The sequence below is a fragment of the Oncorhynchus tshawytscha genome, linkage group LG01 (genome assembly GCF_018296145.1).
Source record: "Oncorhynchus tshawytscha isolate Ot180627B linkage group LG01, Otsh_v2.0, whole genome shotgun sequence".
Lineage (NCBI taxonomy): Eukaryota > Metazoa > Chordata > Actinopteri > Salmoniformes > Salmonidae > Oncorhynchus > Oncorhynchus tshawytscha.
This window is the reverse complement of record NC_056429.1, coordinates 75869828-75889902: the sequence shown is the minus strand read 5'-3', so window position 1 is coordinate 75889902 and position 20075 is coordinate 75869828. Positions and strand designations below refer to the sequence as shown.

Genomic DNA, 20075 nt, shown 5'->3' with positions numbered 1-20075 from the left:
AATACATCTGTTCTGACGTAGAACCACATGCTTTCTGTGACTTATGTTTTGAACATTACAGAGAGAACCACACAATCAACACATAGCAATTCAGACCATCCCCATGTGATGGATGGGCCATCTCAGGAGCAGCTTCCTCTGCTCAGTATAACACATTTGCTGAACAAGATGAAACTATGTTCCTGAGCAACTGCTGGTACTGGTGGGTCTGTTTTATATATTAAATCAACAGAGTGACCGTACTGAGAGCGCTGAAACACAAAACTGACATTTCATCAGCACTGTGTGCAGTGCAGGGTTGCTACTGTTTACATGCTTACAAAGCATTAGATATAAAGGAGCTGATTGACATCTCCAAAAACCAGAATAAGATTATAGAATAACTTAGAATATTAAACAGCAATATATTCTGTTATCCATTGTCTTAGTTATTTCAAAAGGCATAACATGCTAAATGAGGACGACCTAAGTTAACCATGACCATGAAACCATAGGAATTGAAGGATGATTCGTGATTGTAACATTCTTCGGCAAAGAAAGAAAAACACCCTATACAAACTTTAGAGGATTGTCATGCGTTGTTTTATGTCTGTTTTCAGAGCAGCCGTTTTGTGGTGTGTCTCAGAGTAGAGGGTTGTTGATGTGATGGGTGGCAGGGCACCTCTGACTCACTGCAGGCTGTAATTCAGCTTGGGGCCCTCCCAAGGGGAAGGGGGCAGTGTATCAATCCGCCCTCAGTGTGGCAACTGTTTCCCTTTCCTTTCATGTGGTCGGGGGGTTTACACTAAGAAGCCTGTATACTTGCTGAGAGTTCCTTAAAATAGGAGCTCATTCATCCTAGCCCCATACGTTATAGAGTGGGAGAAGTGTAGCTGGATTGGAAAGAATCCATGATATTAAACAGTAGATGGGATTGTGAAGTGCTAGAAGTAATCATGCCAGGCAACAGGCCACAGGAATGCAAATCATCCTTAGTTAAGTTAGCAGGTGGCCTCTTATATTCATTAAATGTCAACACTCTTTTTCGATGGAGCGCGCATAACATCTGGGCAGGCAGGTCACTGTTTTTAATTAAGTGAAACACAGTCACTCAATGTTCTGCCACGTGAGAAAAAATGCTATAAAAAGGGGAGGGTGAGGGAAGAAAAAGTACATTTCCTGTGTTCGGTGAATGTCAATACAGTTGTGTAAATACATATTAATCTTTAACCTAATCCCTTTGGTTACCTACATTTCCAAGTGTACTGAACATCCCTGGGCAACCAAAGGACTTCTCTGAAAGTGGCACGTTCTCTCACACTCTTCAGGAAGCCCTACTTGGACTGATTTGTCAGACCAGGGGTGAATGCAAGACCTAGTCATCCCAGGACTCTGCTCTCATTTCATAAGTGAGCCACTATCGTGAGAGCTTGTCATTAGTCAGGGGAGTGTATGCACCTGTTGATATAACGTTCTTTGATTTGTCCCTGATCTGCTCACTTTACAGGTGCAAGCTTCCAGCTTCCAGAATACAATTTGTGTGTGTGAGAAGTAGATTAAGCTGACTTTATTCGTCCCATTGTACAGAAGGTCCAAAGGATATTTCGCTTCCGCTTTATCCCGACCCCTCCGAAAGCCACACATACACATGTTGGAGAGGTTGGAGCAGTGGGCTGCCAAAGCCTACTATGGTGCCAGTGGAGCAGATGTTGTGGGGTTTTAAGTGCCTTGCTCAAGGGCACAACCGCATGCAACGCCATCTAGGATTTCATACCAACAACTCTCTGGTTGTTTGCACCTGATTTTTCCTGTCAGACCTGGGATTCAAACTGTCAGCCCTCTGGTTGCTGGCTCGCCTCTCTAACTGCTAGGCTACCTGCCGCTAGGCTACTGCATAAATAATACATGAATAATATACTTTATGTATACTGCATAAACATGTCTAAGTTTCAATCAATCCAGCTCTTGTTGTGTTAGTGGTTATTAGGGGCTATTTCCTCAATGGTTAACTATTTGTTATTTTTTTCCATTTCAGCTAAGTGGGAGCTGGAATGGCAACTATGTCAAAAATCATAGCCCTGATATAAGAGGTGTTTCTCTTTTTATCTCGGAAGACAGGAGGGCACTGTCAGTAGTTAGAAAATCAGAACTGTCTTGAACTGAATTGTGTCTCCAAAGTGTTTGTGTGTAACAGATTAAACAGAATACATTTAGATATTCTCCCTCTTGGCAGTTATCTTCCTAATAGCTTGAATGTCCTAGCTAGTTGATTTAAAACGGTCACTTCTCTATGGCAACCCCATGCACAATGGGGCTTACCAACAGCTGCTTGGCAGGGCTCAAGTACCTTTCATGATTTAGTGCTTGCAAAGATGAGCACAGCACAACAACAAGCACTGCTATCCCACCACTGTAACTCAAACCCTGATGTTACTGATATATACAATGCATCAATCAATAATGTAATGGTAAAACATCTGGGCACTGTATGGTCTAAACTATATATTTATTCTACATTCTCCAAAATAGGAGGGATGCCTCTTTCGTGCCTAGTGACTGTAGATCACCACACACAGCAACAAATAGGATGTTGTAATCCTCCCTGTCAGGAGAGAGCAGAGCTCTGCTCAAAGCTCCCAGCACCACTAAATACTAGCACTCTCTCACAACACCGCAGATTTACAGGTTCCCTGGGTGGACCCCTATGTTTATATCATACATGTCAAACATTTATAAATCTCAGACGGTAGTCCGGCAACATAAAACATCCATAGAATTCCAAACACTAATACACGAAGACAACCTGGAGGCTGGCAGCTGGAGGAAAAAAAGAGGCATTGAAGTCTATAGAATAAAGATATGTTTGTCAATTGAGTTTCTATAAGGTGGGCTTGGTGTTTTAGGGCCCTTGAGGGTGGAAAAAAGACAGTTATTTTCAAGTTAAAATGGAAAATCTTTTAAGGAATGTAAGTTTTCTGTTAACTATTTAAAGTGTTTTGGTTTAGTTTATAAAACATTGAAAGTATTTGAAAGCAATATTTTCAAAAAGTTCATTTAATAATATATAAGCCACACACTAATAATACAATAACATGTACTTTTCCCAAACATATATTACTCAAATTATTATGAAGCATAACAACATGACAACAATAATATAATATCCATAATAATACAAAAATAACAGTGATATTACCACAATTGGGCAAACAATGTATTTTCTTAGAGTAGTTTCATTCATTATGTATTGCGTATGTAAAATGAAAATATATACTGGCCGTAAAGTACATTTTTAGGGAGCTACTCCACAACTTTTGTCTAGTTCTCATATATTCCTACAATAGACTGTTACTGAACTATGACATTTCCTGGGTCTGAGAATATAGCAGGCCAGTCCTCATGTTTTTTCAGTGAATGCTATGGAAAGATATATTCAACAGAATGCATGACATATTTGACGTAGAGGAAGTACCTTTCAGCATAACTTATTTGATAGAAAGCATGATATATACATATATTTTATAGCCAGAAGTCTAACTATAGATTTTATGATAGACTATTTGATGCCTGTGTACAGTGTAAACATGATTAACGTCAAGGCCAGAGGAAAAACCCTAGAGTGTTATTCAAGGAGTCCTATTTGAAATACTTAATTTACTATTTTACATCATACCTTTAATGTGATTGATGTTGTGCCAGGCTGTTACTCAAATTACATGAATACAGATTCTGCTTTTAACACATCTAAAGGAGAAATCAAAGAGAGTGTTGCAAGTTGCATACATGTAAGCTAGTATAGGCTACAATGTGCTTATAAAACCATAATAATACAATGTTGATGCAATAATTGACACTATATTTGAAAAAAGATAGCTACACAAAACATGTTCAACTGGTATGTCCTAAAATATGACCTCATTTAACTGTAGCAGCAATATGTAAACCTTTTTTGAGTGGTTATAATAGTTTAAACAATGGTTTGAAAATGAAATCCAATGTAACAGTTTGAAAAACAGTGATATCGGTGTGCTTGAATAAAGCAATATTTTGGAAAGACTGATATACTTTGTTGAACCGTATCCAATAAACAATAAGATCCAAAATATTGATATTATAGAGAGGTTTCCTTTTACTAAGATGTACAATGAAATGCTATAACTATTACAATGTAATTGTATATGTTCGCTATGGCCTACAGGAGAGAGTGCTAAGTGATGTCAAATATACATGGACTAATACTCATTGTACAATATTGAGTGTTATCACAAAAATAGGGGGAAATAAATAAGTTCATAAAACTAATATATACATAATACTGTACAGCACAACACACATTCAGATCTATCTATATTGATATGAACTTTTCCAGCAATACCACATATCTGAAATACAATCCTGCTTGCCCATTAATGGCAACCACATGACCTAACAACCATGTTTCTGTATTTTTTGAGGATGACATTTGAGCTGTCATCAAAGTAAAGCACAGATATAGCGTTCAGCTTGGTCGGTGCACAGCATGGCTTTGGCACATTGTCAGGGAACATCAGATGGACCTGTGGAAGCAAATAGAAAGGACTGAGTATACAAAGGAGATTGGTCATTCCCGCGAAAATAGTGCCTTTTGCATCCCTTTTGATATTTTAAGTAGGAATTGTGCACCGATATTGATTTTTAAAAGGCTGGTATATTAAATGAATAGCCTGCTTAATATAGACCACATGGAGAATTCAATAAATCTTTTTTTTTTTTTTTTTTACATGAATGAAGACTTGCATAAGTGACAACATTCTGCATTTTGACATGTCCCTCTGTGACTTCTAGGATTTTAACCCACTTGACCCCAAAATATCTCCATGTTTTCATCATCATTGTAAACACTTCGCTATTTTGTTGCTTTGACAAAGTCAACCCTGTTACTTTTTTTTTTACCTCGTGAGAAAACGTGTTAAACTTGTTTTTTATTAAGTTGAACATGTGCTGTTTATGACAGAATATTACAATTAGGTGAAATCAAAGTTGTACTGAATTGGTGGAACGACCCAGATAATTGGTGGAACAACCCAAAGCTGCAGTTTGTGCAGCTTAGAAAATCAATATGGTGTGGAATTAATCCAGCAATTAAGCAATTCAATATGAATTCATGGGAAATGAGCATCTTTTGAGTTTTTTTTTTACATACCAGGGTTTGCACAATGGCGTGATTTGTCGCATTCATATGTGCATTGAGTGGAAAGGAACATTCCCCATCGCAGTAAAAAGCAGCATAACCTTCCGGTGCAATAATCCAGTCCTTCAAATAGAATAAAGAAAATACAAAATAAGCATCAAAGTCCTCCTCTTTAATATTGAAGACACTTTATTGACACTTGATGTGTTTTCTTAAGTCTGTCTGTTTCTGGTCTACTGCATTTAATACAATAGTTGAAACTAAAAGAGGGGCTTTTTACACACACATATTTGTAACACACATGCTATGACCACTTGTGACATTAAGCTCTGCCATGCTTATGTAGAGTAGATATGGTATGGTTCAAATAGTGTTCCATCTTTCCTACCTGCCATCCTAAGTCTCGGAAGCTGACGTAAAGTTCATGCTTCTTGCAGGCTTGTTTTTGCTCACTGGTGTTATGATCTGAAAACAACAAACAATGAATTAATCCCTCAAGTCTGCAAGTTTATCATTAGGCTATTATATACTGTAGTTGTAGACATGAGTTTTTTCTTTCATACAGCACCTGTGAGCACTGTGGTATATTGTTTGCCCACAGTACAATTATTTTTTGACAATAGGAAATGAACACCAAATCAATTATTCATGAAATATTACCAAACTGCTAACAGCAAATAGCAGCACCAACTCATGTATGGTTATTACATTCATGTGGCCACTGAAGGGGTGTTGACTGGGTATCCCTAATGCACTGAACCACATCAGTTAAAAACAGCTGTCAAAGAATTACAGCCAAATTAAAAGAACTAACTGAGATGGTCATTGTGGACGTTCTGTGTAGCTTAGCTAGAGTAGTTGTGTGAGGTGATTAGTACATATTCATATCCATATACCATCTTTATGAGGACCTGAAAGAGGTAATAGATTAGGCAGGTAGGTTTACTATTTTGAAAATGTATCTGTTTTATATTGATCTACATCAGAGATGGGCAACTCCAGTCCTCAGGGGCTGAAGGGGTGTCACACATTCCCCCAATGCCTATCAAACACAGCTGATAAAACTAATTGTATTCTAAATAAGTTGAATATTGGAGTCAGGTGTGTTGGCTGTGGCAAAAGTGTGACACCAATCGGGCCCATGAGGACTGGAGTTGCCGATCCCGGAGCTCCATCTTTCCTGCAGTAGATTATTTAGACTTTTGATCCATTAATTGGAGCAGCATGCAGTCAAAACAAGGCTCCTTGGCAACAAGAGGCTGCTTGAGTAGACATAACATCCTGGAGTGTGTAACAGACTGTTTTAATGCACTGACAGGGAATAACAAATGGGACTGTAAGGTTTGCCATCAACCTCAAAAGGTGTTTCATTATCTGAAGTAAATTTGCCAACCTACACCGGTCCAAACCCAAAACAATTTCAATGATGGTTCACTCTCAGAAGAAAAGGGTACAGTTAGGGTACAGTATTGTTTCTTGGGGTACAAAAGATAAAAATACCTTCAGAGGTACATATATGATCTCACTTGGTACTATTTGGTACTTTTTAGGGTACATGTGCAAATAATCTATTTATTTTGAACATAAAAGTATAATCAATGGAGGCGTGGCTTAGTGGGGACGTGGCTTTAAGTTAGTTATTTTGGGCCACCTGTGAGTGGAAGTGATGTGCCAGTTTAAGTGGTCTATGGTTATGTTAATTAAAGTTTGAGCATATCCTTTGCCAGTTCTGAAGTCTTTATAAAGGCTTACTTATGTGACAAGAAAGGAGCTGTAATTTATATTAACCCAACACTGAGTAACTTTGTCAAAAGGTGGTGTAATGGTTAAGGTGTTGGCTTGACAGTCGCTGGATTCAGGTTTGAGTCCTGGTCAGGCTACCCCCTGAATTGTGTCCGAAGTGGGATGGTGGAGAGACATGTACACTTGAGGGACTTGTTATAGAAAAGAAGTACATTTTTGCCACTTAAAAAGAATGTGGTGGTACCCTAAAAAGGCAAATGCTACATTTTGTCTCTTTTAAGGTACAATCTGCAAGGGTACAATTATTTACCTATAACTAATGTTACAATGGACATACCTTACAGGGTACCACTACAGTGACAAGCGTTTGTACCCCTTTAAGTACAATTCGGTACCTTTTTTTCTGAGAGTGTAGTTTAATAAGCCCACCTCCACTTTTGGGTGCCCGTGGTGATTCCTGTTGACCACCTGATTTGTTGCGGTTGTGGTTCTTTCTCTTTCCACCAGCAGCCCTGACAGAGCGCAACAACACTTCACTGGCCTTGAAGAATGACACTAGGAATGGCTGTTTGGATTGTGGCCCATTCCTTCCAACGATGCCAGCAGACTTCATGTTTATACTCCGTCCTTTTAAAACAACAAGCAATGTGAATAGCAGCAAACAGAAGCATAATTAGATCCTGTCTAATCAAATGCTTTAATTTAAGGGAGCAATTAAACACAACAAAATAGGGTAAAACGGTGTCATTAGAGTATATTTTGGAAGCTTGCATTGTTCATATGAGCAAAGACGTATGATAAGTTCCGTTTTCCAATTTGTATGATATTGTACGACTGCTATATGACCGCTATTCCATTCATAACCTAACGTAACGTAATATATCATACTAAATGGAGGAAAACACACAAACCACAAAGATCATTTATTATTTAATTTATTTTCATATGTCATCAGCTAATGTATCTGATTCATAGATAATCCCAAAGAACATTCCATCAATGTCTTGTAGTTTTAAAAAAGATAAAAATATCCGTCTTCCTAGTATTCTTGTCATAATTGTTAAAACAGTCAGGTACTCCTTTGGGTTTTGAAATGTTTTCCTCATTTCCCCACACACAAAAAAAACTTCTACCAATGAAAAAAATGAAAAACATTTGATGTTTCTCCAATCTTAGATGCAGGAATTATGGCTCAATTTATGATAGTTAACATGCATTATTATCCAAATAAACTCTGTAACGTTAACATTGTGCTTTAAAAAAAGGAAAAATGTATCTAAAACTGCCTTAATCTTTTAAGCCTCTTTTGACATGTGAAATATCAGATGCTGTTCTGAAGCCCCACCTCTATGAGGGATGGGCATCTCAGGATGATCTCTCCTACTACGTGACATGAAAATGATCTGTCCTCGACATGAAACCAAGCAACAGGTGTTCCCCTGGGGTCAGTTCTCCTTCCCCTATTGATCTCGCAGTCAGTCACTGGGCTCTGTTTTCTCTTCACAGGGATTATCCTACCTTTGCTATGCATAGGGCACACAATGCTATCTGTCCTTCTCTCGTCTGACACACAGGTTATGATATGGTATGTATCTCTTCATGTCTGATAAACATCAACATCTCAACCTCAAACCTTGACAACACAGGCCTGTCCTCTCCTCTATGGACAGCTGTGTCTCCTTCCAAGATGGCAAAGAACCTGGGTGTGACCTTGGAAAACCAGGTCTCTCTTTCTTTCACAGAGAACATCAATGACTCGGTCCGGTAGAGACTGCCTCTAAAGTAGTGTCCCCCAATTACATTCAGCAGCGGGCAGATTTTTCATTGAGCGGATGGTTGGGGGACGGAACATATAAATAATTTGTACACTGCAAATTGACCGCAAGAACCCACAAAAACAGAATAATTTCAATCCTTGATTACATTGAGATACAATCACATCTGCCTCTATTTATGCGGGGGAATACTTGGGAACAGATTTCCTAAATTAAAATCACTTTAATTTCCTGTTGATTTTACAATATTTTATGTCCAAGATCAAAAATTACATATTTTTTATATATTTTAATTGTTTTGCTCAGAAAACTTGGGGGCCAAATAAAATCACCCACGGGCCGAATTTGGCACACGGGCCGCCTATTGGGGAAGCCTGCTCTAAGGCATCAGTGAATATCTACTAATTTCTCACAAGCTATTTAACACAGCTCCTAGACCAGTCACTCATCATCTTGCTTGGATTACTGCAACTCTCTCCTAGTCTGGCTCCCCGGTGGTGTCATCAGAGCTGTGCAGCTCATCAAGAACACTGAGAGTTTATCCAGAATCTCACCCCATTTCTCAGCACTTTCAATGGCTACAGTTGGCACACCAGATTTGGACAGAGGTTTTTTGGCCCTCCAGGACTGACATTGAACAGTCCTGGCCTACATTGTTTTGATGGAAATTTCTCTTGCCAATCTGTATGCAAAGATACATTCCTGGATTGACCAAGCCTGGTTGTTCCTTACCTGGATAAGAGTGTCTACTGAATTACAAAAAAATAATTTCAAGGCAAACTACTTTTGAAGCCTGGGGTAACTACAACGTTTAACTGCTTTTCTATATTTAATTCCCTACAACAACAAAGGCAGATTAAAAATAGTGTTTCCCTTACCATCCAAAGTCTCCACAGAGAGCTGCAGACCCATGTTCTGCAGTGGGTTCAGCACCCAGTGGTTACTGGTGGCTGTGATGTCAAAGACCAGCCAGCCCCCATCAGAGGCCTTGATCTTTTTGGAATCCAACAAGAATGTCTCTGCATCCCTGTTAAGGAAAACATTTATATAAAATCAATAAAAAATAACAAGTGAATGCATGTGATAACTTGACAGATGGCAATACACATATATTACTATGGGTAAACTTTGATTTACTGGATAAAAAATATTTAACACAGGGGTGATATAATTGACGGACCTCACTCTGCTCTTTGAGCTCTGGAACTAATCATGAAATTCCTGTTTATGCACCTTAGTGTTGTTAAAACTTGCAAGGGCCACACAAAGAGAGAACACATGCTTCCTCTGGGTCGTTTAGACTTGGAAGCAGTCAAACAATTAATGAGGCCCTGACCTGCCATATTGGAAATCATTACATAAACAAAGTATCATTAAATAATCACTACATCATGCAATTTATTCCAGCTTTCTCTCTTAGATCTGAGCCAAAAACATCCTTTGACAAAAATATATCTTACTAGTTAAATTTGTTGTTCCATGTGCTCTATCCTTTAAGCCCCATATTTTGACATTTCTCTGAAATATACTCCTCTCTATAAGGAGTGCCTAATGACTCTTTAGCCGGATTAGAGACAATCTGTTTTCACAACCGCACAAAATATGGATAAGCAGGATATTAATCAACCAGTCATGTATGTACTCAAGGCTATAATTTCCAAGCAGTGAAAAAACACATTTAAGTAACAGATTTGTCTTTGCTCTACCACCAATTTTAAACCATATGTGACTGAACCGTTGAGCAGTTCAACACCGGCTTAATGATGGCTCCTTGGGGCAGGAGCAGAGAAAAAGGTGCTGAACTGTGAAACTCTGAATAATGTTTATCAAGCCGAAAAGTCACGGTTAGGAGCTGAGGAGCTAAATGTGTGATGGCTCCAGACCTCGGTGAGCCATAAAAGAGAATGCGATGACTGGGGCCTGGGGCTTCAGATGGGAGAGTTCAATGACTAGGACCTCCAGAAAAGCCCAAGAGGGTCATATCTCCCCTTCAATCAGCCTCACACATATTTGGCCAGTGAATGTGGGCCCTGCTTTAAGTAGACCCCTGTGTGTTCAGCTATGTCACGGCTTCCCACTTCCGGAACATTGTTAAGAGAAGCAGGTGGGCATGAGGGTTATGATGGGAGCCCCCTAGGCAGCCCCTAATGGGCCCACATGGCTTCAACTGAACTGGGATGCAGCAAGCCGCCTGACAGGCAACACATAGACCAGGAGGAGTGATAACTGATGGACTTCCGAGGCTTCACAAGTGGTGAACATGCTAATGGAAAAGCTTTATCCGTGGACTATATTTGTAAGGGCCCGGTGTGGTGAGAATGAGGCGGAACAAGGTTGGAGATACAAGGATGAGGTTCACAAATAGTCAGTCAGATGAAAGGAGAGCAATATAGGCAGTGCTTGACTTGGAGTGAAATAGGTTCCGGTACTCATTTTGGGTGCTGGTACTGTTTATATTTAGGTGCAGGAACTCCACAACACCTTTGAGCTTATATTCTATAAGAGGAACAGGAGCTCAAGCAGTAGAACATTTGAGGTGCCGGTCTTCAACTCTGGTGAGCTCCTACCCAAGTTAAGTACTGAATATAGAACACTTGTAGACCAAGCAAAGATAAACTGTAGAATTCATAGATTAAATCGATTTATTTAGTTAACATGTGCAAATGGAAATGTATGTTTGTTCCAAAGTTTCAATAACTTATTGAAAACATATTATTCATGCCCAAATGCAAATAAAGTCCAAATGTATGTTTGGTCTTAATCAAAGGAAAAACATAATTGGACCAGAATGTATGCCTAACCATGTTGCTGAGTCTGTTTACACAGGCAGCCCAATTCTGATATTTTGCCAATAATTGGGTAAAAGATCAGATTTGGGCTGCCCATATAAACACAGGCTTATTGCCTCCTTTCTTGTTTGCTTCATCTTAAAAGATTGTTTCATCATACACCAAGCTGTGTAGGCTACTGACTGCATTTACCACAGCTACTACTTTGATTTCCATAGAAGACATATAATATAAACAGCACAATGGATGTTTTTAGTTAACAAAAGAAAGGAAACATACAAATAACCTTAACATAGCCCTTAATCCCTCCCAGATTTTCTCCCCCATTTGGAAACAAAGTTAAGATAAAACAAAGGTATAGTTAATTAAGCTTCTAAATTATAATATATAAGACAAGCTTCCATTTCGTAGCATTTCTGATTACTTTGTGTCACTTACCAATCTAACACCAAACGTGTATATCAGGTCATGATTTTATAATTCAAAGGAGACAAATGACCTTCTTGAAGACACTTGAAATAAGCACATGAATCAGGATAAAGTCCTTCCAAACTTCCATGATGTGCTAGTGTAAACAGGATGTCTTTTATTTTCTGTCTAATTGCCTGCCTCAAGTGTTTCACAGAACAGTGCAGGTTTGAAAGGGACATTTGAAAGCCTCCCTAGGATTACGCTGACACAAGCATGTCCCCAAGTGCAGATGCTCAACTTTAGACAATGTTATCTAAAGACAGCCACTTTCAAATGCATCCATTCACAAATTCGAAACTCATTTAAAGTGACAGTCAGAGTGGAGCTGAAGGATGCGACTAAAAATAAACAAAAGATAACTATTGTAAAATATAATGTGTCCGTAAAATGTATATAGTATGTATAAGCTGGAAGTAGAAGCCTAAGTGTTGTTGTCCATTAGTTTACTCAAATTAGGGGAGGGGTGGTAGGGTAAGGGGAAAATAATAAAGGAAAATATATTTTATATATATATTTTTTTTTTACACAAAAAATATATGGGGGATTGGAAATGATGGAGACAAATACATTGATGGAAGCCACAATCCATCTGCAATATTATAGCTGATCTACCCTCTAAAAAAATTAATTGTAATAAATAAATGTAAAAAAATTCAAAGTGGCAATCGGCAGGAGAAACAATAACCAAACGGTATCTCTGCCTTGGTTTTGGTTAAAAGCTGAGAGATGGGGCTGGAGAACTCTCAAATTCATAGACAGAGCTATGGATACAAGGACATCCATGGTATCAAAATTATAGTTCTAACCAAGTTTTAAGGCTATATAGTGTTTGTTTACATTTACTTTGTTTGCAAACATTAGAGTAAGACACTTATAAGAGTAAGACACTTATAAGTCATATTCTTCAAGAATCAATAGGTATACGTAGTTCATTTATAAGTCCAAAAATGGATGTAGCAACTGCTGACTGGCCCTTTAAGCTGTGTTCAATTTCACAATGTGTTAGGTTCCCTTTTATGCTATGGTGATTGATAGATTGGTTGGTTGATTGATTGATTGGTTAATTGATTGGCTGATTGATGTATTGATTAATTCATTCATTAAAGTATTTATTTGAAAATACATTTACAACTATATCACTGAGAGATTACATCTCACATATGATAAAGAGTTCTTCCATTCTCAAAATATCCTGCATCAAAACCCAAATCAGCAACCATTGTGATTCTCTATCTGGCAAAAAGGCTACGGTCGAACAAGGCAAACTGGTTTGTAAACTCACATGACTGCACCTTTTATGTACAGTGATTCAGGATGCCTATAAACAATAATAGGGGACATTCGAGATGACTGGTTCCTCTCAGTTAAACAGAATAAGATGTGCTTTCTCTTCCCTTCGTATAGGTTTTTGACTGAGGAATCCACCACTCTAAACCATAGAATGATCAATTACATACAAAAGACAATTCAGTTCATAACATTTACATTTAGACACAATTTACAGTGACAGTCTAAAGAGTTATACAACTGGATGTTAAGGATACTCTACTGTACACAGTACTGTTTGAGAAAAACTACCATGTGGAACTTTATGCAAATCATAAAGAATATAAAGGTCAATTTATTCTATAGGTAGCCTTCAATATATTCTGTTTCTGCAGAGAGAATTTTAAATGTACATGGCTGAATGTATATCCCATTCCACAAGAATTTCCAAAGTGATGGTGTACTTTATATATATTTTTTAAATGAATTGGGATGATTTGGGGGTGTTGAAATGAAGGTCAGATGGTGCTTACTTGTTTTGATATTCCTTGATGACCTGGTAGATGGTGACCTTCAGGGTAATGTTCTCATAGCGGGCATGACTGCCATCTTTATAGATCCGAAACTCAGCAGCAGTCACCGCCTCTCCCTCTGGGATCTGAGTCAGGTCGAAACGAAACTCCTTGTAGTGTCTCCGCTGATGGGAGAAATCTTTGTCTTTCTCCACTGAAAAAGAAGACTGGTCCATGAGGACTAAATAGAGGATTTGCATAACTGCATAATATTTAGAGTGGCAATGCATAAGCCTTCAGATTAGTGATTCAGATCAGTGATTATTATTACTGATACCTTCCCTGAGCCACAATAGATACAAAATGTGTTGCACAGACAGAATGTGGTGTGCCAGCAGTAACCTACCTAACTGAAAAAAGGTAATTTATCAAATGTTTTCACATTCCAAAAGCAAATCCAAACATTTTGACTCCAACAAAAGCACTCTCCAGTCCATTTAATCAGTCAACTGAGTACAGGTAGCAGTTTCCAGACAGGCCCTCCACTGTGTGCCGAACTGCATTCTCTGCCCATGATGAATGGGCTGTCAGTTAAGAAAAACAGGCTGATTTCAATTAAAGACACTTTCGTCTGCCCCTCAACGTGACAAAAAGAGACCAGACAGACTTTTTTGACAAGATTTGAGTGACTATTTTGACCTCATTTGCCAACCTAATATTGACCTCCTGTAGTTCCTATACAATACATTCGCCGTGTTTGACACAGGAAACCCATATTTATCTTTCTCTGACCAATTTGTTTAAACTTGTTTTATCTGAGGACAATGATGAACGAGTTTATACTGAATATAAAATGTGCACATAAAAAATGTTACGTAATTATCAATAGAAAAACACAAACAAAGAAGAGCAAAGACGAGCAGAGTGTATTTTCAACCCTGTCTGCAATCAAAGGCATGCCATTATGCAGTCAAGAAGACACAAAGTGACAGCTAACCATCCAACACTGTTGCTAAATAGCAGCATAAAAGGATTGGGAGTTGAGGTGTGTTAGTGTTCTGGCACAGCCAGTGAAATCATAGAGTCAGTGAGTCCATTTCACTGATAGTTTATCTACAGTGAAGGTCTGTGGTTGCTTAACACACAAAGGTCAGGGGTCAGTTCTGCCTGTTACAGATTGGACTTGCACCATGATTAGCTATGGCCAGTAATGTGAAGCAGAAGTGAAGCATTTCAAGTGTCAGATAGCTGCAGATTAATTGGGAAGGTGGTTTGACTCACTAAAAAGTGTCTGCCACTGTTTCAGAGAATTAACTTTGTTTATGGAATTCATTTTTAATTACAATTTGGAAGAAGAGGAAGTTGAGAATGTATACATATTTTGCATAATTTCTCATTGTTATGTCGACAAGAGTGAAGATGCATTTTTGTGAATACATCACGTAAATGATCTAATAATCAATAATAATCACAACATACTTCTATGCTACAACTATTAGTATTATAGGAGTTAGTAGTAGCATTAGTGTAGTGAAGTCAATTATCGCTGTAGTAGTAATACTTGTGTAGTCTCATTGTACACTTTACCACTGACTGTCCCCAGAATGAGAGCACAGAGCTTTCAAGGCTGACTGTGTACATGCCATGCAGTTCTAAGTGGAAACAGATGTGACAGACCAAGGTGAGGGATTTTAAATCCAACAGCACCTTCACATTAATACATTTTACATGCTCACGCTATAGCACTCTTAGCTATATCTTTTTATAAGCCTCTTTTTTGTAAGATGTGTCCGCTGTAACTGTCATTTTTGTTTATCATACTAGCACATGTAAACAAGTATAACATTTCACTAGCTCCCTAACAACAAATCTTATACTTTATTGTTTATTACCGCTGGTGTACTATCCCTTAAATACACATTTCACTCTCCATTGGAACGTAATGCTTAATGAAAAATGACACAAAAACGAATTAACAATGCTACTGCCTTTACAACTAACTGCCGAAACCCAGTGCCACATGGAATAAGTGCTGAAAAAGTGCAGGCTTCACTCAATCGCTTTCCTTTCTTTAACAACAGGAAATAATTAAGGCCAATTTAACCAAGGTCAGACAGTCATCTGATAAGTTATTATGAACTTCTGGGTCAAAGGTCAGAACTACTGATGAAACATTGTGTAAATTATAAGAAAGCTTTTCTTTACGCTACAATAAATGTTGACAATTTCAAAACATATAAATACTCTAATGCGGGCCTTTTGTGAAGTATTTTGATAAACATATATTTATTCAAAATACAAGGCCTGTTTCCTAGGTAAGTCAAATATGACGGTTTAAGAGAAAATGTATGTATTTTAGAGGAAGTGTGACATGATGATATTGCAGTTGAATATTTTAAGATCTCCATAGAGTTGAGAATTTCAAGAATGTCCTGACAAACTCTTCTTTTGCTTATTCAAACCTTATTCAAAGAACATGGATATGGTCTTCAAAATGTGGATTGTTTGTGCTTTTACCAGTGTTTTAGCGTGTAAATATGGTCCTGCATTAATATCAGGCATCTGAAAGGCTGAAGTAGAATCTGATATTAAGTTCGAAAAAGACTTCTAACTTCATAAACAGTACCCATGAAATGTATATTACTCAGACAAACAGCACTGTGACCTTTGAAGAGAATTTGCAAACATAGTTGTGAGCAGTGTGGCATTGTTCTTGCTATAGGTGACAAACGGGAAATTAAGGCCTATAACTCCTATTAATTGTAAATGTAACTGAATATCATCATTTTCTGCAACAAAATGAATATGCATACATTGGCTACTGTGGGAATATTTGTTTAACATGTTTAGGGTTTGTATTGTAGTCTAATGATTAAGATCAAATTCAAGAAAAACAAATAATCATCCATTTTAACATAATCAAGGTTGTTAAATTTACATTTTGAGAATCTACCTGGTATTTTTTATATATATATATTTTAAAAAACATGGTCTAAGCATATGTTTTCAGCATTGAAGGACATTGTGTACTGACAATATACATTGTTTTTAATCATATATAAACGAATCTAAGCCTTTAGATATTAGCAGTGAGAAGGTCATGTGACAATTCTAAGGCTTAAAATACTGTGGTTTATCAGTGGCCACCATATTTTGTATTTTTTAAAAATGGTGCTGGAGCGCAAGGCATAAATCAGGCAGCTTGAAACTTTTCTCAAGTCAGTTCACTTTACTTACCTAAATTGACAAAGCTCATAATCATATCAGCATCGTTGAGATAGTTGGTGTCGTGAGATGTAGTGAGTGGAGGGATTTGGCTCGTCAGAGGGGCCGCGCGGTAAGGTTGCGCCACACGAGTGTATCCCTGCGGATAGCCGTAGTTCCCTTTACGCGAGTTTCCATGAGCCTTCCCGCTGAATCCTTTCCCTGTAACCTCTTGTATTCCCAATCCTTCTTCCTCCTCAGTAGTCATGGCATTGTACAGGTCAAGCATGAACAGGGGTGCTGAGGATGCTTGTTTTCCTGGAGAAAAGGGCCTTGGACGATGTGGTAAACCCAAAATAGAGAGAATCTCTCTTTGAATCTCTCTCCGTTCATGGTTACGCAATCTCCTGTAAATAAAACTAGAATGCACATGGTTGTCCCCTAAACCACAATGAACCCAGTGTAGAAAACTCAAGCAGCTCCATAAAAGTCCAAATGTGGCCCGGTTCAAAGGAATGAAGGCTCTCATCTTACAATGATGTGTTTGATAATGATGTTACACAGGTATACAGTTGTTACTCGTGTATAAAATTGATCTCCATTTTAATACAAATATCACAATTTCTGAATGTTTTCTTGCAGGATAACATACAGGTTACTATGTCACATCACTTTTTAGGAGAGCGCCTGCCTGCAATGATGTTCTTTGAAGTCTCACATCAATATGCTGTCCCTTCTCTTCGGCGTGAGGTCCCAGTTCCAGACATGCAGCAAGTTTTCTCGAGTCCTCCGCTTAAATCCAATGTCTCACTGTCACATGTTTCAAAGTAGACGCATCAAATGTGGAATTGTGACATTCTCTCGCACTTTTAACTCCACTTATACACAATAGCATGCAGGTACGCCCATAAAAGTCGAAAAAGCCCAACACCTTCATTGAATAGAAAGATAACAGCCCCTTTGAGTGATGTCGAGGAAATCACTAGACTATATAATAGCACCCGTTGCCACTCGTTGCCACAGCGCGTAACGTTTTTGGAAAATGTGTTGAAGCTTGTTGTCCATCCAATGAATCCATACCACCCAGCCAGGACCAAGTTTTTGCATCCACCTCTAGCGGCCGCAATAAAACTTAACCGACATGAAGATGAATGTGGCAGCTCAGATGTGTAAGGGGAGACACTTGAAATCTGAAACCTGTCTTAACGAGTCAAAGAAGAACAACATGGCCATTTAATTACCTCTACAGGTTTGGACAAATCCGTGCGTTTTAGGAGAGGACATTTGGACAAATGCGTAATTTGATTATGTGTAATTTTAGGTGGTGATGAAGGCACATTTGTAAATGAATTGAATCTAGAAATCTATCAATCAACGTTCATATTTGACGACATACAACGTAGGTCGATGTCTTATTTGGATAGGCCCATCTATTTTCAAAAGGTAACATTTTTCTGATTCTCTGGAAAAAATAAAATTGAGCTCGTTGCCTTGATGAGAAGACAATGGGCTGGTGAGGTGTGACATGTATGCAAGTTATCCTGAGGCCTCAACCAACACCTGTCCTACCTGGGAATATGGTCGTAATTACAATGCTAAATAATGGGTATCAAAGAAGATTTTTTAAGGCATGTGTAAGCCTGTGTATGCGGTGAAAAATGGGATACTTTGCCAGGTTTACAATATTATAATTGATTGGGTATTTAATTATATAAATATTTTATAATTCATATAAATATTATATATAAAATATACACTTTTTACGGGGTTGATTGCAATAGTTAACATTACATGCAAAATCAACCTGTAACCACTTTGTACACTAGGCCCACCTCAGCTTTATTATTATTAATATGTATTATACAAGTGTCCAAGTTATCAGTTTTTGGTTGGCTCAGGTGCAGTAGCTGTGCTGTCAATATGACCCTCAAGACATATCACAGCATAAGGCATGTTGTATAAAGTATTTATTTTTATTTCAATTGACTAATCACCCCATTGATTAAATGATTTAACAGTTCAGTTGCAGAATTATAACCCCATTGCGCCATCTAGTGTAGGATTCCTACATCATCTGTTAAAACAGAAAGAGATCGAGTTTGGGAAACCCTGGCCTAGCCTAAATAATAGTCCTTTATGATGGCATGTTGACATTACGAAAATACTCACTATAAGCTCGTTTGAGGGATATAATTTATTTCTTTAAACATTTATTTTATTTAATTCATCAACTTGTTATACATTGGGTTTCAGGGTGTTTGATGGTTGCCTGAGTCATCAGGCCACTTTGATTGGACAGTTAATTATTTTAATTATTATTTTAAAAATGCTTCAAGCTCTGTCAAGTTGGTTATTGATCATTGCTAGACAACCATTTTCAAGTATTGCCATATATTTTCAAGCGGGTTAAGTCAAAACTGTAACTAGGCCACTCAGGAACATTCAATATCATCTTGGTAAGCAACTCCAGTGTATATTTGGCCTTGTGTTTTAGGTTATTAGCCTGCTGAAAGGTGAATTTGTCTCCCATTGTCTGTTGAAAAGCAGACCAAATCAGGCTTTCCTCTAGGATTTTGCCTGTGCTTAGCACCATTTTGTTTATTTTTAGCCCACAAAAACACCCTAGTACTTGCCGATGACAAGCATACCCTTAACATTATGCATCCACCACCATGCTTGAAAATATGAAGAGTGGTAGTCAGTGATGTGTTGTGTTGGATTTGCCACAAACAATACTTTGTGTTCAGGACATAAATTTAATTTCTTTGACAATTTTTTTGCAGTTTTACTTTAGTGCCTTGTTGCAAACAAGATGTATGTTTTGGAATATTTTAGTCTGTATATGCTTGCTTTGTCCACTCTGTCATTTAGGTTAGCATTGTGGAGTAACTATAATGTTGTCGATCCATCTTCAGTTTTCTCCTATCACAGCCATTAAACTCTAACTGTTTTAAGGTCAACATTGGGCTCATGGTGAAATCCCTGAGAGGTTTCCTTTTTCTCCAGCAACTGAGTTAGGACGGACGAACTCTTTGTAGTGGCTGGGTGAATTAATATACCATCCAAAGTGGAATTACTTTACCATGCTCAAAAGGATATTCAATGTCTGCTTTTTTGGAGGAAAAACATGATTCCACTTTGGCATTATGTGGTATTGTGTGTAGGC

At 38.0% G+C, this 20075-nt stretch overlaps 1 protein-coding gene across 1 annotated transcript; it reads right to left on the bottom strand.

Moving 5' to 3' along the window:
* Nucleotides 1–3015: 3015 nt before the first annotated feature.
* LOC112256855 (bone morphogenetic protein 5) lies at nucleotides 3016–18040 on the bottom strand. The gene is made up of 7 exons (XM_024430404.2): nucleotides 16943–18040; nucleotides 13727–13919; nucleotides 9546–9694; nucleotides 7322–7519; nucleotides 5538–5614; nucleotides 5162–5272; nucleotides 3016–4535 (listed from the first exon to the last, which is right to left on the bottom strand). Exons 1-7 carry the CDS (start codon nucleotides 17436–17438, stop codon nucleotides 4386–4388), a joined length of 1374 nt encoding a protein of 457 aa, XP_024286172.1. The 5' UTR covers nucleotides 17439–18040; the 3' UTR covers nucleotides 3016–4385.
* Between the last annotated feature and the right edge of the window lie 2035 nt (nucleotides 18041–20075).